The sequence below is a fragment of the Ambystoma mexicanum genome, chromosome 2p (assembly GCF_040938575.1).
Source record: "Ambystoma mexicanum isolate Mex_15411 chromosome 2p, UKY_AmexF1_1, whole genome shotgun sequence".
Taxonomy (NCBI): Eukaryota; Metazoa; Chordata; class Amphibia; order Caudata; family Ambystomatidae; genus Ambystoma; species Ambystoma mexicanum.
The window spans coordinates 86,083,261-86,110,642 of record NC_090923.1 but is presented as its reverse complement, the minus strand read 5'-3'; the positions used below and the strand labels follow the sequence as shown (position 1 = coordinate 86,110,642).

The 27,382-nt window shown below is 44.8% G+C and overlaps 1 protein-coding gene across 4 annotated transcripts in view; it reads right to left on the bottom strand.

Annotated features, from left to right (window-relative positions):
* IMPDH2 (inosine monophosphate dehydrogenase 2) overlaps positions 1-27,382 on the bottom strand; it is a 603,389-nt gene that overhangs the window by 552,905 nt on the left and 23,102 nt on the right. For all 4 annotated transcript variants that reach the window (XM_069643304.1, XM_069643305.1, XM_069643307.1 and 1 more), the window contains 2 exons: positions 3,599-3,647; positions 2,081-2,182 (listed from right to left, as the gene is read on the bottom strand). In XM_069643304.1, coding sequence (XP_069499405.1) covers positions 2,081-2,182; positions 3,599-3,647 — 151 coding nt within the window. The remainder of the gene's footprint in view (positions 1-2,080; positions 2,183-3,598; positions 3,648-27,382) is intronic.

Here is a 27,382-nt window from a genome sequence, read left to right as displayed (position 1 = left end):
CAGGATGTAGCTGACCTGGGCATCAGCCAGACCGGCACCCTCCCAAAACACTGTTCAGAATTGTGCATCCAATAACACCAATTTGTCAGCCTCATTCCATCTCATCACTCCATGGTTACTACGCCAGGCCAGTACTGTATTTTGATTTATTTTGGAGCACTTAATTTTGCTACTAGGAGCCAATTAGCCCCATTTCAGGTAGCATAGTAGTATTGTCTGTTCTTTAGCATTGCTTGGGCTGTCCTATCTGCCAAGTGTTCTTCCCAACTTTTTGCGTGCCACTCAATGCACACAGAGCCGCACGTGACCCAGCCTTTTGTTCGCTCTTTACCACCTCACTCCCTAGCCCCTTCCGGACCAGCTGTTGCTCCCTGGTGTAAGCGGAGGTTGTGCTGATTAGTTCACCCCGAACCACCACCTTCATTGCGTCCCAGACAATACCCAGAGAAGGACCCGAGGCACTGTTCTCCTGAATCACGTCACCCATCTCCGGACAGTAACAGGTCCCACAACACCGAGGCAGAGTCGACCACTGGGAGAAACACCTGAAGAAACCGTGAATGAAGCTTGCTGCATCCTCGTGGACCGTTTAATTGCCTGGTGAAGCCCTGCTGCTGTGCTGAAACTTTTCTGATCGACAAGGGAAGCACCGGAAGGGACAACTTCTTCCCTTGAGTTAGTGGGACCAACTAACCCCCAGACGAACTCCATTGGACCATCTGCACTGATTGGCGGTACTTCTTCAATGCTGCAATAACTGAATGCCAGGGGTCAAGAAATCATCAGTCTCATGCAACGTCTGAAGTCCAGCCAGAATCTCCAGGAGTCTCCGAAGGACCCTCTTTAGCAGGACGATCAGAGCTCGAGTCCCCTCACTAGAGTGCAGGACCCAAGGAATGTAGGAAGCCCAACCGGAATCAGAGATCCACGTTAGTGCTGTTTACTGAGCGCTGAAACCGTGAGGTTCCGCTAATCCAAAAAGACCGCGTAGCTGCTGACATCTAAATTGCTGCTGCAGGAGCCCTCCAGACGTCATCCCTCTTGTCCCTACGACTGAGGCTCAGGAACTCTGCATCGCTGCAACAGGACAGAATCCAGTAGGACCACTTCTTCAAACCAGAGGTAACGTTTAGACTTGGGGTACTTACCTCAGTGTTTTTGAGCTGTGCTTTGTTCAGTTGCGACTTGCAGTGGCTTACCTTTAGAGTTGATTCCAACTCTGCTTTTAACAAGCTTAACAGTTTGTGACCCTTCAAGTGATTTTTCTACAAAACTCTATGCAAGACATATTATGTAAGACTTGTCTCAGCTCCATAGACTGCTCCAAATGACACTGGTTTGTCCTGGCTCCCTGCAGACTCTAGTCCATTGACTGATATTTCTGTCCCTCGTAGGTGGTAACTTGTTTTAGACTTATTGCTGGGAAAGGCTTGTCTAGACTTCTTTGGAAGATTTAAGTATACTCACAGGCCCTTAGAACCTTTTCCTTCCTTAAACCTTTCCGCAACCTCAGAATCTGCAAAGTAGAACTAGGGTGTAGTAAGTGTGTAAGAAACATATCCAAAGGGTATCCACTAACTTGTTTGATTCTGAAAAGTCTATTTGATTGTTACCTACCTTGCCCTTTTTAAAAATTGATGTTCAATAAATAACTATTTATAAACTAAACCTTGAGTGCAAGTGTTACTTGGATACTTGCATTTGCGAATTCCATCGCTACAGCTCTGGAGCTCACATTTACCACTCTTGAGAAAGGCCTGGCTGCTCAGTCACACTACCAACTTGTGTAGTACAGGCCTATACCAAAAAGGTGGGTTACCTAATACCAAGAGGACAGGTGTTGTGTAGTCTCCCACAGGGATTCTTACCCAACAGCCGTTATTTAAGAGAAGTAAAGCACACCATCTATTTTAAGTCACATTTCAGATTGTGAACTCCCTTTGGGGTTGCCAAAGATATAGGCATCTATATTCGGCAAGAGGCTCCCGCCGCCCCCAACCCCGTGAACAAAATGTATAGATATGCCACAAAGTTCATGATGTTGGTGCAGCACTTTCATAGCCCTGGTTTTGATACTTACTGCCATTGCAATGGCCATATTGGCCTCCGAAACGGTATCCATGGGTGATGAAACCATTGGTGTTTTCAAAGTGATCTTCTTGGTGAGAGCAGAGGTTAGGTCCTTCAAAGACAAATTTTAATATTAGTAATATAGTTAAAGAATAACAATGACTTAACACAAATTTAAGGAGCATTTGTAACTCACATTTGGTCTCGTTCGGCAAGGCTACAACCACCAACCCAATATTGTTCATAAAATCAAGCCTACACTCGTAAACAGTGGTTCTTTCTCCTGTAACCCCTACCTCTTAAAGTTTCAGATTAGCTTTTAAGATCAAATGAAAACGAGAAGCTATGCCACATCCAAACCTGAAGAGACTCCCTCTTCATAGCACAAACAGCAGCAGGAAGGATGTCTGCACCACCACACATCGTGCACGGTCCAGCAACACAGCAGGCAATTCTGCTCACTCGGACAAGGGGCAGCAGGCAGCCTACCCCTTAAGAAAAAAGTGGTCATTTGAAACCTATCAAAAATGAGAACTCAAAACAGAGGCTTTAAATGGGACGAATGTAAAAGAGGAAAGCCTTGACTGCATGGGGCATGAACAACCTGCTCAAATACGTGCAGGGGCAAAAATAAAATATAAAATATACTGCGCCTAAGAAAATAAGGGGAAACCAGAAGCGCCGCCTACTTCAACTTACAAGGGGGAGGCATGCAATGACAAAAAAAAACTGGGGCATGAGGGAGCGAAGAAAAAAATAAATAAGCCTGCAGTCCCATAAAAGTTCAAGCATCAGCAGAATTCAAAAAGAGGGAGCAAAGATCTCATGCTGCTTCGTGTGCAAAACCTTCCTCCATGCAACATTACGTTCACAGAAAGGTGTTTCTAGAACCAATTCTGGTGAGGCTAGTTTTCACGATCACCTTCCCCACAATTCCTGCAAGACCGGAGGTGGAGGCCACAGCCACCATACCAGTTTCTCTCCCGTCCGTTAAATATCCAAGTATGGACCAATGAGGAGCCCACATCAGGATTTGGTGCCATTAAATGAGGACTTGCATTTTATTTTACCCAGTGTCTTGCATTTCAGTAAGGTCTTTAAAGACTGAGAACAAGTCTGAACAAAGGTCTCCCCACCCTAAGAAGGGGTCTACTACAAAGGTGAAGGAACTGGAATTAAAGATTGAGTAAGCACCAATGTATAAAAGAATAATAAACCAAAAGAAAGGAGGAAGAGCCAGCACTAGAATATGAGGCAGAAATAAAGTGAGAACTCCTGGTTCTAGTAAATTTCACTAATAGTCAAGTCTAGAGAATTGTCCAGATTTTACAAGGCTGAAGACTGTCAAAACAGAGTGAGCATGAAAAAATAGACACATGAAAGAGCAGCAAGTATAAATAAGCAGAACTGTACGTAAAAAGTTAATGGATCTGCAAGAGAATTACAGAAGACAAAGACTTTCACAATGCCAAGAAGTGTAGTTCCGTTGAGAAAACAATTGTAATAAAACAGAATTCTCAGTACTTACCACTTCATCTGCAGTAAAATCAATGTATCCAGGCAGTATGAGAAAATCACTGTGGGAGAAAAAGCAACATTTTTAAAAGCTGCATTAATCAAAAATAGCAGTCAAGACAGAATACTAGAGATGTGTTCCGTAGAAAGCCACTTTCTACCACACAGGAAGGCCCCTGTACCTTTTGCTGGCTTTACTGGGTTTTGGACTACTTTTCCTCCAAGCCAGGCGTAACCCAAAGGACAGGGATGCTCTGTGTTTTATATACTCCGTCTTAAGAGTAATTATGGTTGCCAAGGCAGGGGTATCAATAAAATAATTTAACAAAATGTATCTTTCACATATTACCCTCCCCGCCCCCTCCCCCCCCGCGCATTACTCACTTTACATTTATTTCGGATTCCTCCATTAACAGTGAAATACACATACATAAAAAGAACTGATACAATATTACATTCTTGACAGTCTGCTGCTTAATGTTACAATTAAAAAAGATTATATTAAACATGTAAGGTACTATTTGGTTGCTCATGATAGCTCAGGTCCATATATCGAGCATGATGGGCAGCCTCAGATTTAAAATTCCAGTTATAAACTCAGATTGCCCATGCATCCTGAGATGCATCCTGAGATGCATCCTGAGATGCATCCTGAGATTGCAGCAGGCATAGCTCCCTTGCACAATCGGATGTTTGAATATACCTTCCCTTCCTTGCGATAGGATGGACAGATTAAGAGGAACTGATCCAAGTCCATGTCCAGCTCCATGTGCCACTGACATTTGTGTTGGACTGTCAACTAGCTTGTTCTTTTGAGCAATGGGAAGTAAATCGCATTCGTAGGTCCATGACTCGGCATAACATTGTTTAGGTCTGTGTACATGTCCAAAGAGCATAAGGATTTATTTGTTTCTACTTCAGTCTCAAGAGTCCTTCTACTGGACAATATTTTGATAGACAATTTGGCTTACTTCAAGGTGCCCATGACTATGTTGGCACCTGCTCACTCATTACCAACTATATGGTGTTTGCTCATGCTCTTGGATGCTTCCATCTCCGAGAACCATGCAACCACATTGGGGTTATCTGCATAGCCCAGTTTTAGTTTTTATAAAATAAGATACAAATCTGGACTGTGCTAGTACTACCACCAGTCCGGAGCCCCAGCTCAAACGACCATTCGCCGCTTGGACGACCACGTGGAAGGGCCCATAATTGTCTCAAGAATCTATTCTGTGCTACCTCCAGAGGTTTACAGTTCCGACTCTCTCATACATCACTTCTACTAAGCATTAATCATAATCCTTTCAACTTACAAACCTCCCTGCCTGCATACACTTGCCTCAACCTCAGCGCCCCGTATAAATGGTAGATGCTCAGACGCCCTTTTAAACTAAGGGCCAGCTTAGCTGGATATTTTATGTGGGCGGTCCATTGGCCATAACTAGAAAACAGCAGACCTAGGGTAAACATAGGGAGTTCACTACTGTAAACGGTTACACCTTTTATATTCTAACTGTACAATTTGTTTGGTTAACCAAAAATCATAATTTTGGTTTTAGTTTTATTTCAGTGCATTCTTTTCTAGGAAATGTGCATTTGTCACATGACAAGGCCGCTGGTGGCTCCACAGGGCAGAATGCATCTTTAACTGGCTGGGTCATTTTCAACCACCTCCGCAGTCAACTAGATGTTATTTTTTAGGAGGTGGGGGTGGAGTCGCACGGCTAATACTGGTCCCTCTGTATGAAAGTAGGTGGTCATCTTTAACCACTGGATGTATCTCAGGACTGGGGCTGAAACCTTTTCTGACAGATGTATTTGGTGTGCTTGGAGAGATTGTCTGCCGTTAGCGGACCACAGCTCTACAAGAATGATAATTGGAGTGAGATTGGGTGCAGTGTTCACTTACTGCCGCCAAAGAGGGGGAAAAAAGCCCTTGGGGACACGCGTTGTCAAAAGCTGAAACTCTGAACCTGCGCTCAATAAGGCCTGCAGCTGAGAACCAGCATCCTTTAACACTTCAAAGAAACAAAACGGCAAAGCTCTGCCTCTTCAGGGCAACCAGAAGGAACCCACAGATGTGATCCTTTCCCCTAATTGGGTGGGGACAAATGGATCACAGCTGCAGCGCAAAGGCCTAGAGTCCTTGAAGCTTCACTGTGCCTGCTTAACTAGACGCAGAAGCTTCAAAGGCGCGACGAACAGGAATGTCTGAGATGCAAAGTGGTCAATGCAGAGCTTATACATTTGTTTAGGGGCTGCCCGATAGTACAGAAGTTCTGGAGAGGAGTAGCAGACAAAGCAGCCCAGGGAGGCGTCGAGTTAGATACTCAAGACACCAGAAGCGTGCTTACTGGGAAGCTACAAGAGAAATGTGAAGGACAAACCGTGGAATAGGCTGAAAGATCTGATGTATATATTAACCATGCGGAGTATAGCCATGAACTGGAGGAATCCTAATGATCAAGCATTGTTGGATGGTGGAGGGAATTCGATAAATGGATCAAAGCAGAAACTTGGGCATAGGAGAAGGCACCGAGGGAACAAAAAACGGAAGCAAGCCAAGACATCCAGCGATTGAGAACCCTGACAGACATTGTTCTAATGAGACGAACGGAGAAGTAATTGAGCAGGCATCGGGGGCGGGTGATGCAACATGCTAAAGACGATTTATTGACAGAAGGGAAATGCTATGGGGGGGCAGTAGTATAGTGTTAGAATATCTACATGTTCATGGATATGAATAAGAGACTCATTACCTGTATTGTTTGTTTGGATAAAACGCAATAGGAATTGTTAAAAAAAAAATTCGACACAGAAGCGGGTGCCTCTTCACTGCCAGGACTAACATTTAGAGAATCTTTATCCCCAGGACATCAGGAGAGCTCCCTGGTTCCATATGCCCAGTGTACGAAGCTCCAGGGACCCGTGCTTCCACCGATCCTGCAACCACAACCACACCACCCAACTCACCTATCCGGTCTTCCTTCAGTGGCTGGCTCCTCTCTGGGGCAATATAGCAACATTTCTTCAATATTTGTTGGCGGTCTCCCCAAGATAAGAAGCACACTCTTGTGCTATAGAAAGATTTACAAAACCGGTGCCAGGGGCAAATACCGTCCACAGACTGCAGGAGACTTGCCTTTCTGCCCCTCTGGCTACAACCACTGTCCTGGGAATCACTGGAAAGAGAATTGCTCTTAAAGGTCTCAGCGTCCCTCTTGCAATGGTGAGTCACTGGAGCCATTGATGGTCTCTGAAGAACAGGTATAGAAACTCAATTAGGAAAGCTCTGACAGTCTGCTACAGAACTACCATTTTGGTCCCTAGGTATTGCTCCGAATCTCTAGCAATGCTGGAAAGTCTTTTCTCCGACATTTCTTGGTCCTTGGACCGCTTTATCTTCACAGGGCCCTTTAGGGCTTCCCTCCACTGGAAGTCCTGGAACTGCTCTTTTGGGCAAATTGCATGCACAATATCGGGTCAGACCGCCCCCAGCCCACCTACTCGTCCCTTGGAACTTGCTAGCTTAGACAGAAAAGCCACCAGAAACTTACTTTTCTAGGAGGGACTCTTGATACTAAAGAACTCTTTCCTCAAAACTGTACTTACCCGATACTTTGTGGCATCTTCCGTTTTACAAAGTTACTCATCTGTGATTGCCTTTTCTCTTCACCTTCCTTACATAAAAGGATACATTTTTATAAAATATGCGGACGTGGCATGGCCTGGGAGGGCTCATGAGAGGATGCCTCCGATGGCCTCCATGCTGTTCTGGATCCAATGCCAATCAGTGGCTGCTCATTGTCTCGGGAGCACTAAGGGGAGCAGATTTGGTGAGGGGAATTGGCCACGCATTGGCGGGAGGAGCCAAGAGAGCTCATGGTCCCCAACTGTGCAGAATTCAGTTCCTGATCGCAATGTGCTGGATGTGCACCGAATCCAAGCTGGCCCCGTAGTTCCGGCTTTCCGGCCAAAGTTGTAAAGCAGTGTCCAGGAGTTTCGGGGAAGCGGGGGGTTTCGTGGCCTGAATTTACCAGGGCAGTTTTGCCCCTCTGCTGCGTCCATGTCCAGTTGGGGGCACAGGAGATCACCGGAACCTATACGCTCTATCCGGGACAAATTGTACAGAGCTCCATAGTGTATTTCTCTCTTGGTTGGTCCAATACTTATAACTGCTTGTCCTTCTACAATTCGGACCACCCCCACATCACCCCCAATTATCGATTCCAGTCTAATGGGGCGGGGGAGCTGCGGAACTGTAACCAGTCTTGGACACCATTGGAACATAGTCACTTTGGAGGCACATCTTCCCAGTTACGTTTGAAGGCGGCTTGGTCTCTTTGGGCCATGTGGGTAGCCCATACCAGCTGTACAAACTCCATACCTTCTGTAGCCTGTTTGTTGCCCCTTGTTTTTTTTTCCATTTGTGCGCCACTACTAACCACACTGCTAGAAAGAAAGTTGGGAGAAATACTCTCACTCCGAAATCATATCTGGAGCACTGACGGTGTAATTGTTATCAGTGTGGACAATAGGCTATTAACGAGCAGCCTGATCTTCTGGTCTATATAGTTCACTGTAAGGACCAAACCCCATTGCCTCTAGTGAGAGTCCCATGAAGGACTGCTTAAAATTTCTCTCCCCCACCCCTCCCCTGGTGTGATCCACAATACCTAGTAGGTTTGCGGGTATTGGCCCGCTGCAGTTAATCACCAATTTCTCCAGGGACAAAAAAGTGGGGTATCCTAAAACCCCTGACACCACCTGTCCGTAGATACCAAGGCTCTGTGCTCTGTCCCTGCTATGTAGACAATTCCTTCGCACATACCCCTATGGGTTCCCTCTTCGATATGGGTCAAATATTCAAATGTGGTATCTCAGGTCTGTAAATTGCTGCGGGTTAAACCTTTGCAACTTAAGCCGTCATACATTACGAGTTGGGAAACTTGTGTGGAACATGGTATAAACTAAGACACATGGGCCAGAAATGGGCCAGAAATAATGCGTCCTCTCCATTGCTGCAGCTCATGTGACCCAATGCGAATGGTGCTCAATCAAGCAGCTGGATTCCTTCACCTGGTGCTCCAGATAAGATTTTAGTATTTTACTCCCTATTTTTTAATGTTGGGAGTAAAAGTTTGTTTTAGGGGTACCCTTCACGTCACGTTAAGGATAGTGTTACAAGCACGCCCATGTCGACGTCACCCTTTCGATCCTCAAAAGAAAGATGCAATACTCCGCGATTATCACTAGATGTCGCACTATATGCACAGCATGTGATTCTAAGCAGATTAAGCATCAGAAACATGTTTTACTTGGAAAAATGTTTTTGTAATAATTATTTTTTGCATCTAGTTATTCATACATATTTAAAGATGCATGTTTTCATCAGGCAGTAATAGTACATTCTTCCTGTGGTACTATGTGCACTACTGATCAAAACATATCCATGGAGCTCTGTGGGTGAAAGCAGGAGCACACGGTCCTATTTTCTGTTGAAGTATTTTTACTTCCTATCTTTATTTTTTGGGAGTACTTGCCTATTTTTAGGGAGTAAAAGTTGTTGATAAAGCCCTTGTCTGTCGGCTGCCAACACCTGCTACTCTTCACTTGCCTTTAGGTGGAGGGCCCCACGTACACCCACAGCAATAGCCTCTCTTGCTTTTTGATTATGGTCTGTCGCAGTATTTTCAAATGTCCGTACTGCGGGCTTGGTAGGCTTTCTGCCTTTTGGACTATGCCACCTACCTAGCCCAGCACATAATGAATGCCAATTTTCGGCTTATCTCGACTTTTTGAACTACTTACGACAGTCTAAGCACTAAATCTGCTCCTTTCCCGAATCCAGGTCTGTTTGGGGTACCACCATGAGCCAGTTTACAGTGTGTGCCTTGTAACTCAAGGAAAAATCAGTAAGAGAAACTGCTGGGTGGTAGCCTTGGCTCAGCCTCAGAGGCACTTGCACGCAAGTGACAGTAAGTGGACAGAGAGCTACCATGCTGGGTCCCCAGTTTAGTGATGTAGGCAACCCAAGTGAAGGATTAGAAGAGTCAGCACTATCCATTTAGTGTCGCAATGCCAGATTAGACCACACACAGCCATGCAGATGCGACTCTTGATACTCTGTCATGTGCCTTTTAAACGTTTTGATCCTTTCCATTCATGAAGGTTCAACTAATCCATCAAGGGGAGATGCATGTACCTGGTCTCATTTGAAGGGTCTATGTCCATCAGTGTATAAAAGACCAAGTTAAGCACTGCAAGTCCCACATCCGACTGGCAAGGAAAGAGCACTTTAATCCTGTATCCAGTGTGTCATACACACACACACACACACACACACACACACACACACACACGTAGCACCTAGACTACTCTTTTGAAGGCACTGCTGGGACACTATGCTGTATCCGTCATTAGTGCTACAAGTGAGTCTACATGAAATTAGACCAGGATTCGTTCATGGTCCGTGTAATGCCCCGAAAGCAAAAGCTATTGCAACTAATGTGTTAAATCAAGTCTTCGTCAAACCTTCACTTATGAGCTCGACAGTAATGAATGCCTTGACATCAAACATTTATAAAATACGAGAAACATTCACAGCTCTTCTAATCATTAAATTCTCTGGGTACTCTGTGTCCCAATAGAAGGTTTTGCTTTGATAGTGCTCTCGTACTGGATTAAGCTGCCTAATTGGGTATATATCTGGCCCAATAATCAACTAAGAAAAAATAAACATATCTGATCCTTGTTCAAAGGTATCGACACATTCAGCCTCTCGTTTACTAGCCATCACTTAGGTATTATTCCTTCCTTATTAATGGCACGCTTCATACACTGACCCCTTTACTTTGACTTCACATTAATAGCTTGGACAGCTAATCCTGGCACACCACCACATTGCTCATGCACCAGCCTTCTAAACAATGTGGCCATGGAAGCGAATTCTCAGCATGCAGCAGTACCCAAATGCTGCAAGGGATCCAGAGATAAGAAATAAAAGACATGTAGGCTCTTGATGGTATTGGGAATAAAAATAAAACATTTGGTAAAGTATACTTTGCGATCTTAGTGTTTACCACATCTGCAATATATTTATTTGAATTTTCTCTTGTGAATCTGAATTTATAAGTGGTTCTAGATATTAAGATTTACAAGTACAGATAAAACCTCTCATCCAACAATATCACCTACATAATCAACTCATTTGCTTCTTTAAAGAAAAAGATGTATACTCACACTACATTAGTCTTATTCCGAAAAGGTGCATTTGACCCCAAGGGGTCATAATACCTTCTACTACCATACTTTAGATTATGCAGCTATGCTAACAGGCAAGTGTTTGACAACCCTTCCATCAGCAATAAAAATATGCTGTGGTCGCTAGCCATTGCCTGGTTACAATGGACTCTTGGCAAGTAAGAAATTGTGTGCTGTGTATGAGTAGAACGGTGGTTACAAGGGACTATGTCTGGCTAGTAGCTTGCAAGTTAAAGTGTTTGCCCCTGCCTTAAGCAGTCATTGCCTAGGCACTCACCAAAAAATATGCCATCCCACTCCACAACAGATTCACCTGGGACCTTGTAAGCCAAACCGCGTAACAAATTCTCAAAAGTATCATCACTAGTTCAAAACTGCAACCTTAAATCAGTATCAAAATAAACGCAGAGTAACTCTGTACGCGGACCAGCATAATGAATGTCAGAGTCCTGTTAAGAAGGCACTCGAGTTGAGGCCGGAAAGTATGGTTCACGAACCCCCCCCCACCCACCACAGCAATTAGTAAAGACCAAGACTGTATCAGAGAGACTGACCGAGCATGAGATCGCTTGGAACTCTGACCATAGACCTTAAAGAGTCTGAGGAGATGCGACATCTTTTGAGTCCTGGTGAACTGAACTATGGTGACCCCAAAGATGGGAAGAAAATCTGGATCTGCTGAGAGAAGAGAAAATAAAAAATGAAGAAATGTCCTTCACAATAAAATAAATTCGGACAGGAAATCTCTACACTTTGTAGGAGAAAACAGAACTAGGTAAGCTGCAGTATCGCTTTACACTGCAGCACACCTGCCTCCCCACTAGAGTGGAGGTGCAAGAAGGTGGTGGAAGCAGGCATGGGTCAGTATCTGGAAACTTAAAAATCCTTAGCAATGAGGCAAGTTCCAGGGCATGGATTGAAAGCAGCCATACTGCCACCCTGATCACCGTTATGGACCTGGAAGGAAAACCATTCAGCAACAGGGGATCGTATACAAAAGCCAAAACGGCTAGCTTCTCAATGCATTCTGGTTTAGCCTATTTTCTAACAATACCACAAGACTATAGGTCAAATGACACTAAATGAAATTGTTAAATGACATGTTGACCGCTACATAGCGCATACTTCGAAAGCAGCGGTAGCTCGATAAAAGCGAGACAGTGACTGCATTGGCGTTCGGTGAAGATCAGTGTATAGGATAACCGACAGCTGCACAAGAACACCTCGATGCCAAATCTATTTTAAGAAGGAAACTGCAAACACTGTGCAAGGCTTCCATGATAAGCACCACACTTGTTTCAAAACGGGGAGATGTTTTTATTTATAGAGCATTTCAAAATGCTACAACCCGGAACAAAACTTTCTTCCTCTTGGAAGAAACCAGATACAAAGTGTATCATAGGCACGCTGGAATGCTTCAAATCGTTTTGCTGTGCAACCACAATCCCGGAGTTATAAGAAAGATAAAAATAAAAATACCACTCATAAATGCATGCCAGCTCACTTACAAATGACCTCCACAATTAAAAAAAATAAATAAAATCAAAGAAAAAAAAATAATCTAACTGTGGTGAGTTGAGTAAACAGCTCATCCTGATGGGAGAGTGGAGTAAACCGCTCATCTTGCGATGCGAGGAGCACGAGCTGTACTAGAGAACGGGTTGGTACGACTGCCAACCGGTGTGCCTCCCACTGGTGGAAGTGGGATCTCGTGGACATGCCACCCCCACCAAGACACGTTAGGGCATTCAGAGAGGTGATGCAGATCCCCACTTCCGAAACACCCAAGGAAATATAATCAGGCGGCTAAGCAAAACTCAGTACAAGACTTGCATGCCACCTTAGACAATAGAGATTTACTGTCCAGAATAAAGTCGGGACATGGCCCAGCAACAACGTCAGGAAATCAGAACGTGGGTAACAGCAGTCCTGATGGTTGGGCAGAGGCAACAAAATACCAGAGCATTTACAAGATGGCAGCAACACTATGCACTGCATTTAAAATGCTACAGAACCAATAGGTGCGTGCAATAAATGCAACGGGAGCCAGGTAAAGGGATTTGAATTCCAAGATATTCAATACCAATGGGGAACCAATCTAAAATCACAACAAACACATAACAGGCCTAACCAACCGCAATGTCCTGAAGACATATCAAGCATTGGCAAAGGCAACAGTTTTGGCTGGTGTACAATTCTTAAGCATTTGCCAGGCACCGCTATAAGATGCCCATGTGCTTGCACCATTTTGCACCTGCCACCATCAATGGCCAGTTATTACCACTACAGCAGTTCTTTGCAAGTGCCTTTCCAATGCCTACTCGAAAGCCCAAACTGTACCAATGCGGTTGTATTTATGGTCTTCAATCTAACCACATCACGTGAGTAGCACACCCCCATGCAGGGCAGTTTCTAGCCAACTTGGTGCCCAGGACGAAACACTAGAATGGGCCCCCCGCCCCAGACTGGCACACCTCTCAAACTACACGTGTCATCACCCATGTCGTTTGACAAAAACTCAATATCAATATACAATAGCTATATAAATTGAGCATTTCTTATGTAAAGTACTTAAATTACAATGTAATGAGAAAACACAAGTAAAAATACAAGTTGCTGCCCAAGTAAATGGGTTTTCGATCATCTGCTCTTAGGGAAAGCCTTGTCTGAATGCAGCTTCGTACAACTGTTCGTACTGGCAAACTGCGGTGTGACCAGCCTGCTGCGGTCCGAGTGCCCACTGGCCCTGGGTTGCAGGTGTCCTGTTCTTACCACATCACTTGTATTTCGCAAGGGGCAACACAAGACTAACAGTATGAATTATTTTCTGATAGGTTATCATTCCAAGATGGGCAGTCTGGTACACTCTTATTGCACTCTTTCAAAATACATCTATGAGAGTGGGAAAGGGGACAAAACGCACCAATGAGGGCTCCTGTATGCTTTGCATTAAATCACAGAGCATTTCAGGAATATAATGGTAATCAGATCTCTATATTTTATAAACAAGTTTGTGATAAAGGATTGAATGTGTGAATCTCTAAATTCATAACAGACGCACGGCTTGGTGCTCACAACACTCACCCCAACATTAAAATGTTAATAACCATGAACCATACATACGTATTCCAACAGCTTAGTTTTAGATGTGAATAAAATTGCTGGAACATCAGCCACTCAAATGGGGTACAAAGGCTCTTTTGCTTCTGGTTTCTGAAGAATTTTAGAAGGGCTGGGTCTCAATGTGAGCAGGCCCAACACCCAATACAGAAACATCTTTAGGGAATATATCTAGACGGAAAGGATACCAACAAAAGACACCCAATAAACAATGCACAGAAAGGATACACAGAAAGGTTTGTACCCCCTTACAAACTTTAGCCTGACCAGTAATAAGCTGATTAAGCTTTTTAAACAAAACCAGCTTCTAATGCATGGTAAAGGGTCCAGTTCTCCAGCTACTTCCTCCTCACCATTACGCAGGCCTCGGGGGTCATTTCTGAAGAAAAGAGCAGGCTGATGCTTTATCTAACAGAGCTAGCATTAGCATCTCCTATTAGTGCTGGCCTTCAACTAGTGAAAATCATGGCAGTGTAGAAAGGGCTTTTGACCTAGTGGATGTACAATTTGAGGCAACGTCTTTGATTGCTGTGTGTTGAAGTGTGGTATACCCGTCAGAGCCACATACACAAAACGTTCCAGGCATATGTGCCGTTACATACAGGAGCGCCACATAAATGCCATTAACCAACATGATGGCGACTTATGAAGCGCACTAAGCATTGCTGCACACATCACTGCATTGATTTGCCATGGACTTTCTGCATGGTGAGACACAATGAACTCTACTTTCCTAATCAAGGTGCCAAGTGACATGGAGTTGCCATCCGGTGTGCGCACTAGGCAACAGATCTTTGATGCTGAGCGGACACATTTAGTCCATGTCCCAAAGAAGGCACTAGAATACTTAAGCAAGAAAATGACAGTTCACCTTCACAGGGATGTGCCATATGGAACTAAAAAGTAATATACAAAAAGAAAAAAAAATGTATTGGCGTGTCAAATAGAGACATGAAAATAGTTTAAAACTTTCTGTTTGGTACGTTAATTCTCTTTGAAGGATGCCCTCAACTAACATACTTGTTCTGTCCTTCTGAATAAAAATGCCCCATGTTCAGTTTTTAACGCTGAAATGTTAAGTGCATACTATGTAAAAACAATGGCTGGTTAAATGAGCCATCACTTATAAATTGCCCTTCTTGGAAGGCTGTCAACACCAAGAATGAGGGGTACACTGACTTCAGAGCATCTCACACACTGCGTTTGGAATATGCATTCCTTTATTTGCATATTCCGAACGTATCGCAATCATTCACAAGTCAACAGCGAGCAGCTAGCTGGGTGGGCCGGCCCTTTCCTGCACCCTTCTCAGCCGTTTACCTCTGCACCCAGGCCAAGAAACTGGCATGCACCCTTGGTAGCGGGCGGGATAAAGGAACCCTGCGCCCCAGAGGGAAATCACAGGGCAGATGCTCGGAAAGGGACAGGGCAGCTTCCCATTGTTCCTAAGCCCATGCTTTCCTTCATGCGCGAACAAACTGAATAGCGTTCGTTAATATGCAGTGGCTTTCCCGATTTATGAAGAAATAAATATAGGAAATGGATTTTCTACAACGGACCGTTTTCACCCAGTTTGATGGAGATCATGTTAAGACACCTAGAAGAGAACTAATAGTTCAGTTTGGAAGCACTGCGTTTTAGGTAGTGTATTCAGATCCAACTCTGTCGGTCAAAGGGCACTGTGGAGTTCCTTTTTGATGCGATTAGTCAAATATTCAGACTTTCAAAGAACCGTCATGTGGTGTGATATGAAGTTTCAAAAAGAGCTCACAAATTTGCTTGAAGCAACTGAAAGACGTGCAGCCTTGATGACGTGTAGCCTTGGCCTCTGGGAGCTCACCTGAGACTGAACGTTTAGTATTCAGCAGGTGTTGCTGGGAAAAGTGTGCATGGTGCTAAGCTTGGCGAGTGAGCATTGAAGGTTTGATGTCATGTGTATTGTCACGGATTTAAAGATAAGGCACACTCCAGTCCAGGACTCTTTCCACTGGCCAGGGATGTAGCGCACAATAACGCTTTCAAATGTATTGATTTCAGATTCTGCTTTGAGAAGGCAGCCAACCCATCTCACACGCCCCTTGAACACCCTGAGTCGCAATGGACCATGAACTAGGCCAGTGTGTAATAATGAAATATTTATTTTTTAAATTCAAAGGAAAAATCACACAGATTCAGAATAGGGCAGCAATCACCAGTGTGGTGATAATTACACCACAAAATGTTAGGATACCCTTAATTTAACTTTCTAACATCAGACATATCCATGCAAACATGAAAGCAAGATTACTTTTTGGTAATACTTTTAAAATGGCACAACCATTCCCCCTGCAACACTCCCCCAAACCCCTGCTAACCAAGTTTTATGTGGGTGGAGAGGAGTATCAATGTAACGCTCACCTGATTCCCGTAGAGGCGCCGGTCTTGACTGGGCGTATACCGTATCTTCAAAGGTGATGTGTAACACACGGCTGGCTCTTTGGGCTGGACCTCTGTGCACTGTATGTCTGACTCGAAGGGTAAGATGTCTGCAGATAGAAAATATGGGATTAATGAACTGGGTTATTGAATGTCTCTCTCTTCTTCCCTTTCTCTTCTCCTGTAGAACCCCCAAAGGTTAACGCTCTCACCTTAGGTAAGTGAACGCCGTGCTCTCCATCTGCCTCGGGGCAGGGTGCTGTAACCAGTTTCTTCACTGGATAAGGGGAGCAGGCCTCTTGACTTCAGAGGACTGCTGTCCGTCGTTTACTGCACGAACGGTAAGTTTCGAGTAATTCTAATGTCTTTAAAGTCTTTAGTAATGATGTCTCTTGTTTTGCAGGGTTCCGGCGATGGCGGATGACGGGCTGAAGTGAGTTGAAGATGGAGCCCGTGTGATGAATAGAAGCGCCTGGAAGCACGTAAGTAAGCGCTTGTTGCCTGCTTCACGATGCGCTCTAACTGTCTTTTTATTTTGCAGGTACAAGTTCGGAGCGGCTGCAGGGTGCCGGAATACCCACTGGGTTAGATGTGGAAAGGAGTAATGGCACGTGAGTATTAAAGTTCCCCAATGTCTTTAAACGCCCCTTGTTTTGTCTTTCAGATGCGGGATGCAGCGCCGAAGGCCTCCGGAGCGTGCGAAGAGTTGGTAAGTAAGCCTTTGTCTTTCAGATGCCGGAATGCAGCGCGAGGCGTTGGTGACAGCCGATGGACCAGGTAAGTGAAGCGCTGTCACTGAAGACCGTAATGCCAACCTGTTCTTTCTTGTCTTTATAGGTGTTGCTGAAGACTGGATTCAGGATGGTAAGCCTTTTTCCTTAGGCCCAGGATCAGATGCAGAAGACACGATGAGCGTTCTGCTGCAGAGGATGCAGAATAACGCAAAGCAAGATTGATCCATCGGGTGTGGTTTAAATAGCCTCCTGTAGTGCTTAGGTGTCTCCTTCCACAGCCACGCCTAGGTAAGAAAAGAGTTCCTGCTTTCCAGAAGAGTTCCAGTGTTCTGAACCTAGGGAGTGGCTCCTGCCCCACCCAACAGGAAAAGTAGTTCCAAACAGAAGAGGATCAGAGGCTCAACTGGCAGGCAAGTAAGCAGCATGGTCTGCTGCAGGTAAGTCCACCCAAGCATTATGAGCCCGGCGCCTCCAGCGCTGGGACTGGGCATATTTATGAGCCTGGTGCCACTGGCGCCAGGACTGGGTCCAAAAGGTCCCAATTGGGACTGGTTGGCACTCGGAACCTGGGTTATGGATCTGCTTCCAAGGGAGTTGGGAAAACCCTGACCTTTTGGAAGCAGAGATCATGACAGTACCCCCCCTCAAGGCCCCTCCCAAACCGGGCTTCTCCGGGGGTTTTGGCTTGTCAGGAAATGTTCGGTGAAATCTTTTGATTAGGCGAGGAGCGTGGACATATTCAGCAGGTTCCCAGGATCTCTCTTGGGGGCCGTAGCCTTTCCAGTCAATTAGGTAAAATAGTTTAGATTTGGAGATCTTGGAATCCAGAATGCTTTTGACTTCAAACTCGAGTTCTCCATCAACTAGGATGGGTTTTGGAGATTTAGTTAGTCGGGTTTGAGGTTGCACGGGTTTTAATAGAGAGACGTGGAAGACCGGATGTATCTTCATGTGCGGGGGCAAGTCCAACTTGACCGCTACTGGGTTTACTATGGTAGTGATGGAATAGGGACCAAGGTATCTTGGGTTGAATGTGCGTGGCCCTTTTAGAGGTAGATATTTGGTGGATAACCAGACTTGATCCCCTACTTGATATTGAGGGGCTTCCTTCCGATGTTGATCTGCTCCTTTCTTGTATTGTTCTTTAGCCCTTTGAAGGTGAGAAACAGCTTCCTTAAAGGCTTGGGTGATTGTAGAATGCAGGTAGTCTACTGCTGGTGTTTCAAGATCTTGGAGGGGATCCAACTCCGAGGTTCGAGGGTGACTGCCGTATAAAAGAAAAAACGGGGTTTTCCTAGTTCCCGAATGGACAGAGTTATTGTAGGCATATTCCGCTATCCAAAGGATGTCTTTCCAAGTTTTTTCAGTTTGTTGCAGCATGCAGCGTAAATACTGTTCCAGAGTTTGATTGGTCCTCTCGGTTTGTCCGTCGGTCTGAGGGTGGTGACTGGTCGATAGTCTCACATCAATTTGAGCCGACCGACAGCAACTTCGCCAAAAATGAGAAATAAATTGACTACCTCGATCCGAAATTAGAACCGAAGGAAAACCGTGCAGTCGGACGATGTTTTCGAGAAATTCTCGGGCCAGAGTTGCTGCTGTTGGCAAGCCTTTGAGCGGAATGAAATGCGCCATCTTGGAGAATAAGTCCACGATTACTAGAATCGTATTGTATCCGGAGCATGGAGGTAGATCGGTGATGAAGTCCATAGAAAGCGTATGCCAAGGGCGAGGTGGGATGTCAATAGGGCGTAAGAGGCCTGCTGGTCTTTCCTTTTGACTCTTGTTTTGGGCGCATACTCCACAGGACATTATAAAGTCTCTGATATCTTTTTTTCCAAGACGGCCACCAGAAGTAGCGCTTGATCTTTTCTGAGGTCTTGGCCATACCGGGATGTCCTTCCATTAAAGAATCGTGATAACAAGAGATTACTTTTTTCTGTAAATCTGTGCTGGGCAGGTATAATCGTTCTTGGAAATACAATAAGTTGTCCTTTACTGCAAAGTCCTTTCCCTGCAGATGCCAATTCTGTATGTCTGCTGGAGTTACAAGTTGCCTGGCTTTATCCTTAACTTCCTCTATGGATTGTGTGGCGATTACACCCAGAATTCTTTGTTCGGGAATGATTGGTACAGGTTTAGGGTTGATCAAGTGTTCTTCCACTCCCATCCGAGAAAGGGCATCAGCTTTACCGTTTTTTGTACCAGGTCGATAGGTAATTATGAAGTCAAACTCGGCAAAGAATAACGCCCAACGGAGTTGTCTAGAGGATTGGCCTTTTGCGGTTTTCAAATATTGCAGGTTTCGGTGATCCGTAATCACAGTAACGGTGTGTCGGGCCCCCAGCAGATAATGCCGCCAAGCCTTAAAGGCAGACTTGATAGCCAGAAGTTCCTTGTCAGTAATCGTGTAATTGATTTCAGGAGGCGAGAATTTGCGGGACCAAAATGCCACGGGATGCAACTGATTGGTTACCGGGTCCTTTTGTGATAGAACTGCCCCCATGGCAAGGCTTGAAGCATCAGTTTCCACGATGTAGGGGAGTTCGGGGCGAGGGTGTTTTAAGATTGGTGCAGAGATAAATTTAGTCTTCAAATCCTGGAAAGCTTGTTCCGCCTCGGTAGACCATTCAAAACGTTTGTTTTTCTTTAACAAGGCAGTGATGGGCTGGACTATTCGAGAAATTCGGGGATAAACCTGCGGTAAAAGTTAGCGAAGCCTAACATGCTTTGCACACCTTTTACGGAGGATGGTGATAGCCATTTGAGAACTGCATCAACCTTCTTTGAATCCATACGCACTGCGCTAGGTGATATGAATCCCAAGAATTCAACTTCAGTCACGTTGAAAACACATTTTTCCAACTTAGCGAAAAGTTTGTGTTGACGCAATCTTTCGAGGACCATTTTCACGCGTTTCCGATGTTCAGATTCCGATGAAGAATAAACGAGGATGTCGTCAATGTAAACAACAACACACACATCTATGAGCTCTCTGAGGACATCGTTCATAAAATATTGAAAGGCGGCCGGGGCATTGCAAAGTCCGAAGGGCATGACCTGATATTCAAATAGCCCATATTTGGTGCGGAAGGCCGTCTTCCATTCATCGCCCTCTTTTACTCGTACCAAGTGGTAGGCTCCTCTAAGATCCAGCTTTGTATATATGCATGCTTTTCTGACTTGGTCCAGGAGTTCAGGGATCAAAGGTAACGGATATCTATTCTTGACGGTGATCTGGTTCAGGGAGCGATAATCTATACAAGTTCTAAGGTCTCCTTCCTTTTTTGGAACGAAGAACAAAGCTGAAGAAGCAGGGGACTTGGAAGGACGAATAAACCCATTTGCCAGGTATTGATCCAGGTATTGTCGAAGGTGAAGGTTCTCAGGCTCGGTGAGGGCATAAATTCTACTACAAGGAGGAGTAGATCCAGGTATCAGGTCTATCTGGCAGTCATAAGACCTATGAGGAGGTAGAGAGTTAGCCTGATCCTTCCGGAAAACATCTTGGTATTCTAGGTATTCGGGAGGTAACTGGGGAGTCTCTGAAGAAATTGCTGCCAGTGCAACACCAGGTGGAGGGTGACAAGTAGAGACACATTCTGGAAACTGGACCGTTCTTGCTCGCCAATCGATCAGAGGATTGTGTTTCTCTAACCAAGGTATTCCTAGAATAATCTGAAACTGAGGAGCCTTGATCACATCGAACACGATCTTCTCATGGTGTCCATCTTGACTTACTAGCGTCACTTCTCTAGTGGTATGCGTTACTGGTCCGGAGGCTATCTCTGTTCCATCCACCGTAGTAATGACGTCCTTTACAGCCTTGGGACAAAGAGTTAGATTCATCCTCAAAACCATTTCATGATCCACATAATTGCCGATGGCACCGCTGTCGACGTAAGCTTCAATTGCATGTAATCGATCCGGATTATCAGGGCTAATGAGGACCATAGGTATCACGAAATGCGAGGTCACGGAACTGGTTTTCACGCTCGGCAAGAGGACCTCTATTCTTGTCGGGCGAGGTCGTTTCCCTGCTCAGAGTTTGTAACTTTGGTAACTGCAGCTCCTACTGCCTTCTTGGCAGGTTTCACCGGACAGTCTCGAAGAAAGTGCCCTGAGTTACCGCAATAGAGGCATAATTGCAACTGTTTTCTCCTTTCCCGCTCCTTTTGTGTTAGAGGACCTTTCAGACCCCCTATTTGCATGGGTTCCCCGGAGTCTACTCCTTTGGAAGGAGTTGGCGGTTTGGAAAATACTCGAGCATCAAACTTGGAACGATCGGCCTTCCTGTTCTGCAGTCTGTGATCTATTTGAACGACTAAGTCTATATAGTCCGAACAATCTTGTGGGGGATTCACTACTTGGGCTAACACATCTTTGAGCTCTCCACGTAGATCTCTATAAAACAGCGTAATCCTTTTGTCCTCAGGCCATTGAGTTTCCACTATCAGTCTGTTGAAAGACGCAATATAAGCCAAAAGGTCTTGATTACCTTGTCGCAACGAAAGAAGCTCATTGTCCAAGGCCTGCCCCTGTGAATGTCTTGCGAACAGTTTTTCCATACTGAGCTGAAAAGCTTGAAAATCATGGAGGACCGGATCATCTTGATTTACTAGAGGGATCGACCAGTCTGCCGCATTGCCACTAAGGTACGAAAGCACAAAAGCTACTTTAGCTTGATCAGTTGGAAAGGCTACTGGCCGGCATAAGAAATGCAACCGGCACTAATTGATAAATACTGCAAACCTCTTTGGGTCACCAGAAAATCGTTCGGGCGGAGCCAGAGGTACATTCCCAGGTAGGTTGATCTGCACTGGATTCATAGAGGATGTAGAAGGAAGATTTCCCCCAGATGCGGGTAACGGGGTCTGTCCGGCTTGTGACTGTAGCAATTGTCTAGCGAGATCATCTGTTCGCTCCTTGGAAATAATCAGTTCCCTTCTTAGAGCGTTCGTTTCCTGACGGGCTGCATGCACTTCTGCCCTTAGTTCCCCAAGTAACTGGGCTAGCTGGTCGATATCCGAGGTTTCCATAGCGCCTGGACGGGAGTTTTGCGGTAGGCTTTGCGTTCTGTAACGCTCACCTGATTCCCGTAGAGGCGCCGGTCTTGACTGGGCGTGTACCGTATCTTCAAAGGTGATGTGTAACACACGGCTGGCTCTTTGGGCTGGACCTCTGTGCACTGTATGTCTGACTCGAAGGGTAAGATGTCTGCAGATAGAAAATATGGGATTAATGAACTGGGTTATTGAATGTCTCTCTCTTCTTCCCTTTCTCCTGTAGAACCCCCAAAGATTAACGCTCTCACCTTAGGTAAGTGAACGCCGTGCTCTCCATCTGCCTCGGGGCAGGGTGCTGTAACCAGTTTCTTCACTGGATAAGGGGAGCAGGCCTCTTGACTTCAGAGGACTGCTGTCCGTCGTTTACTGCACGAACGGTAAGTTTCGAGTAATTCTAATGTCTTTAAAAGTCTTTAGTAATGATGTCTCTTGTTTTGCAGGGTTCCGGCGATGGCGGATGACGGGCTGAAGTGAGTTGAAGATGGAGCCCGTGTGATGAATAGAAGCGCCTGGAAGCACGTAAGTAAGCGCTTGTTGCCTGCTTCACGATGCGCTCTAACTGTCTTTTTATTTTGCAGGTACAAGTTCGGAGCGGCTGCAGGGTGCCGGAATACCCACTGGGTTAAATGTGAAAGGAGTAATGGCACGTGAGTATTAAAGTTCCCCAATGTCTTTAAACGCACCTTGTTTTGTCTTTCAGATGCGGGATGCAGCGCCGAAGGCCTCCGGAGCGTGCAAAGAGTTGGTAAGCTTTTGTCTTTCAGATGCCGGAATGCAGCGCGAGGCGTTGGTGCCAGCCGATGGACCAGGTAAGTGAAGCGCTGTCACTGAAGACCGTAATGCTAACCTGTTCTTTCTTGTCTTTATAGGTGTTGCTGAAGACTGGATTCAGGATGGTAAGCCTTTTTCCTTAGGCCCAGGATCAGATGCAGAAGACACGATGAGCGTTCTGCTGCAGAGGATGCAGAATAACGCAAAGCAAGATTCATCCATCGGGTGTGGTTTAAATAGCCTTCTGTAGTGCTTAGGTGTCTCCTTCCACAGCCACGCCTAGGTAAGAAAAGAGTTCCTGCTTTCCAGAAGAGTTCCAGTGTTCTGAACCTAGGGAGTGGCTCCTGCCCCACCCAACAGGAAAAGTAGTTCCAAACAGAAGAGGATCAGAGGCTCAACTGGCAGGCAAGTAAGCAGCATGGTCTGCTGCAGGTAAGTCCACCCAAGCATTATGAGCCCGGCGCTTCCAGCGCTGGGACTGGGCATATTTATGAGCCTGGTGCCACTGGCGCCAGGACTGGGTCCAAAAGGTCCCAATTGGGACTGGTTGGCACTCGGAACCTGGGTTATGGATCTGCTTCCACGGGAGTTGGGAAAACCCTGACCTTTTGGAAGCAGAGATCATGACAATCAAGGAGTCCGGTATAAGAGGCGAAAATCAGATTGGAGATCCGACCTACCACCCCTGAATGGGATGCCAAAATCAGATTGAAGATGAGCAAAATGGCACTCAGAATTCACTGAATAGTTATTTTACATGTGCAGTTGAATGAATAAGACAGGAATTTGTGTGGCTGTACTAAAAAGGCAAGAAAACTTACAAGCTACAAAGCAAGCTCTGAGGGATGTTTTGACCCACTTTTTGCTCTGATATGCGGCATCATTGTGTTATGATGGTGCCAGAAACAATGGCTGCAATCCCTTGTGCGCGCCAACACCCCTGAAAATCGCTTTACAACGCACAAAAAGATGGTTGCCCAATCTGCCACGCATGTTGTTAGTGGTGGAACCTAGATCTCACTCCTGAAATAGGTCACTGGGCTCCACAACAATTGAAAATGGAGTACAGAAGGAAAAAGCAGTGCTTTGCTAAATAAAACCCCAAACTCTTGCTTTAAATCACTTTCTTTGTTGCCGAAACTGCAGAATGCTGGTACAAAACACCCTCAAACACCCAAAATTCTTGCTGGGTGCTACAATTCACTTAGTGTAGTGTGTGAACTTACAATGTCCTGGAAAGCTGAAAGTATAAAGGGATTTCCACAGCAAAAGGGGCCTGCCTGTGGATCTGTCAAAATCTGGGTGCAGTACCCCTGGCGGCCTGAATCATAGCTGTCAGGAGCATGCCTGCTTAAACTTTAAACATGTATAAACTGAAATCAAAGGTTTACAATCTAAGAGGCCGGTTATTAAGAGTAACCCATCTTGTAATTGGTTTGATCCCAGGGTTTAAAATCTTGATTAAGTATTTAGCTGTGATTTGATCCCACAAGTTTGTTGTATGCTAAGAGAAAAGTAAACGCACGTAACAATTAAAATAAGCTTGGCTAAAGCTACCAAACTGGGAGAACAGCGTTCCTCACAGAGAAAAGGCTCCCCCACCCCAAGCAGGAAATCACACCAAAGTGGTAATTATAGGGTTTGGAAAGAACCTGGGCTGTAGTGGGGAAGGAAACCATGACGAGCTGCAAAGCAGGAAATGCGAGGTGTGAGGTGTGAGGACAGTCATAAATGGCCTCTGCGAAGAGCAAACAGGGAGGAGACTGCTCTTGAACTGCAGGGAGACAGAAAGAGGCGGACCCCAACCACCATCTGTGGTTGAACATTCACAAAGAACATTTTGTTTAAAGACTTATAACTTACCACTCAAAATTGTCAAAAAGACAAAAGTAACAGATTTATTGATCTAAATTGTGGCTGCACATTTCAAGAGGTGGCAAAATCGTGTGACATGTTCTGGAAAGAACCGGCAGGAAATGTGATTTTACACCAAATGTATTTCTACTAGAAGTATAAAACTTTAAACACGTATGCCCACGTTAAACGCGCACACTTGTAGAAATTTCCTTATAAAAAGGACATTGTGTTGCTGATGAAAAGGGCAAAATTCTGTGAGAAGCAGACACAAGATCCCACAACTATGGGGTTTTGAGGAGCAGCTGCTATACAAAATATATAATGTGATTGTTATAGAGGTTGCACATGTGTGAATATGTATGTTGCCAAAAGTAGATTTTGTGTTCAAGGGGCGGGTTTCTCAGCCTCAAACCCACACCATAAAGGTGACACACTTTCTCTCCTCCTATCAAGGCAAAGAGGAGAGACTGACCAATCACCTGTCAAAGGGGGAGCTTATACTAAACCAGCTCACACACCCCCTTTATCATAGAATAAATAGAGACAGCTCACAACTCAAGACAGGCAGATTCACTCACTATCCTGATGCTCGCAGAACACCCTGCTGCTGAACTCTAGATCTTCCTTAGTCCAGACTCCAGAAACTTGGCAAAGCAGAAAGGCCCATTGCATAGCTGAACCATTTTCAGCTAGACCTCAAATTCCAGAACCAGAACCCCACAAACCTAAGGAGAAGCATCATATACAGCCGGGCTGTGCTGTACTGCTTGCCTGCTGAAAATAAATTCCATCATAACCAAGAAGGGCAGATCCAATCCAATCCTGTGCCGTGCTGTAACCAGAGTGCTTTGCAGATCCCATCCAGTCCGGTGACTAGAGTGCCTTGACGCTGCCCAATCAGATGTGCCCAGCTGTCTGTCCTAGAACCAGATCCAATTCCAGGACCAGAATCTTGACGGACCAGAATCCTGACAGTTCTGTTTAGTGAGTATAGAAAGAACTGTGTCACTAGCATATGTACCTTGCTTAGTTTATCCCCATCTTAAACCCATCCTATCTTGTATTCAGAACCCGTATTGTTAGGAGTATTTTTGAATTGTCAGACCTCTATCCAAACCATCCTATCTTTCTCCTGTACTAACTATCTCTGCGCTGCTCCTTTCTCATCTGAAGAAGGCGAGTTTCCTCTGCATGCAGTCATTCGGATCAAGTGTCTGTGTTCCTGTGTGGTATTCGTTTGTTAATAGTCACGCTTTAGTGTAAGAAATCCTTTTGTCATTTTAAAAGTACATTCCTGTTTCCATTCTTGCGCCCATCTCGAAAAAAACGGCCTCACTAAAACACTTATAACTCCCTCATTTTTCTCACTAAAACACTTATAACTCCCTCATTTTTCGTGCTAGAAATTTCTGCTTGTAGCTAACACCCACAGTTATAAATTGAATCTAAAACCGCATTCCAAATCCATATGGATCTCCTGTTATTGCGCAGTGAAAAGTTTGCCGCAAATTTTCGTTTAGGGAAATTCTTACATGTGTAAAACAGCTTTTGATTGCTTCCGACTTGAATGTTAAGATTTCAAATTGTTTCTTGGTATTAAATCATTGCTTGGGTTTGTGTGCAACTACCCAAAGCGGCTCCCATAAGAATTTATAACAATTTCCCCGATTTTGACCATATTTAGTGTTTTTGCCCAGTCCATTCTAAGATAACTGTAAAAGCCATTCTGACAGCTTGACAGTCAATTCAGTTTTTCTCCTGTGCTTGCTGGGGGAAAGTGGGATTGATATTCTGTTTGAATTCTACCATTCCTGAATACCTGCTCTCTCCTCCTATCTCTTTACATTGCCTATTGGGGTGTTGGGGGGTGTGCAGGGGGAACCTTTAACCACAGTGCTATTTGATCTGAACACACACAAAAGTACAATTTCTGTGCTGAATTGTTTTGCTCACTATTACTCCTTGTGTATTAAAGATTTTTCAGTGTTACATCACCCCATTGGTGATTATTGTGTACCCATTAAAACAGTGATTAAATTGTAAATCCATAAATAAATATTTTGACTTTGCAAACCAGCCCGATTCCTGGTTCGGAGTGACCGGGGGGTGGGGGGAGGTGGTGTATTCCAGGAGAGGGGCGTGATATGAGTGGTATAGCGTTCAGAATAAAGAACTTTTAGACAAAAAATAAATAAGGATTTCAGTTGTGCACTACATGCTAGGAGTTGACTTGGGTGAGTGCCGGACTGAAATCACTTACAGGTACTAAACACCATGCATTCAAGTAAGAAAATCGACTTTGGGAAGGTAAACCGTGCAGCAAAATCACACGTGGTAGTATTGTAAGTAAAGAGCTTAAGAAATTTGCTAAATAGTCAAAATCGGTTTTACTGATTAAGTACAAAGGCACATAAGAGGTATGAGACTAAAGTGAAAGGGTGACAGTATAGGAATCTTTATTGGAAAGGAAAATCGATTTTAAAAAGGGAAACACTTTCACGGGCAAACTCTGTTTTGTTAACAGAATGATTTGTTTTACTGCAACTATATCTTAGTGGCTAGATTATT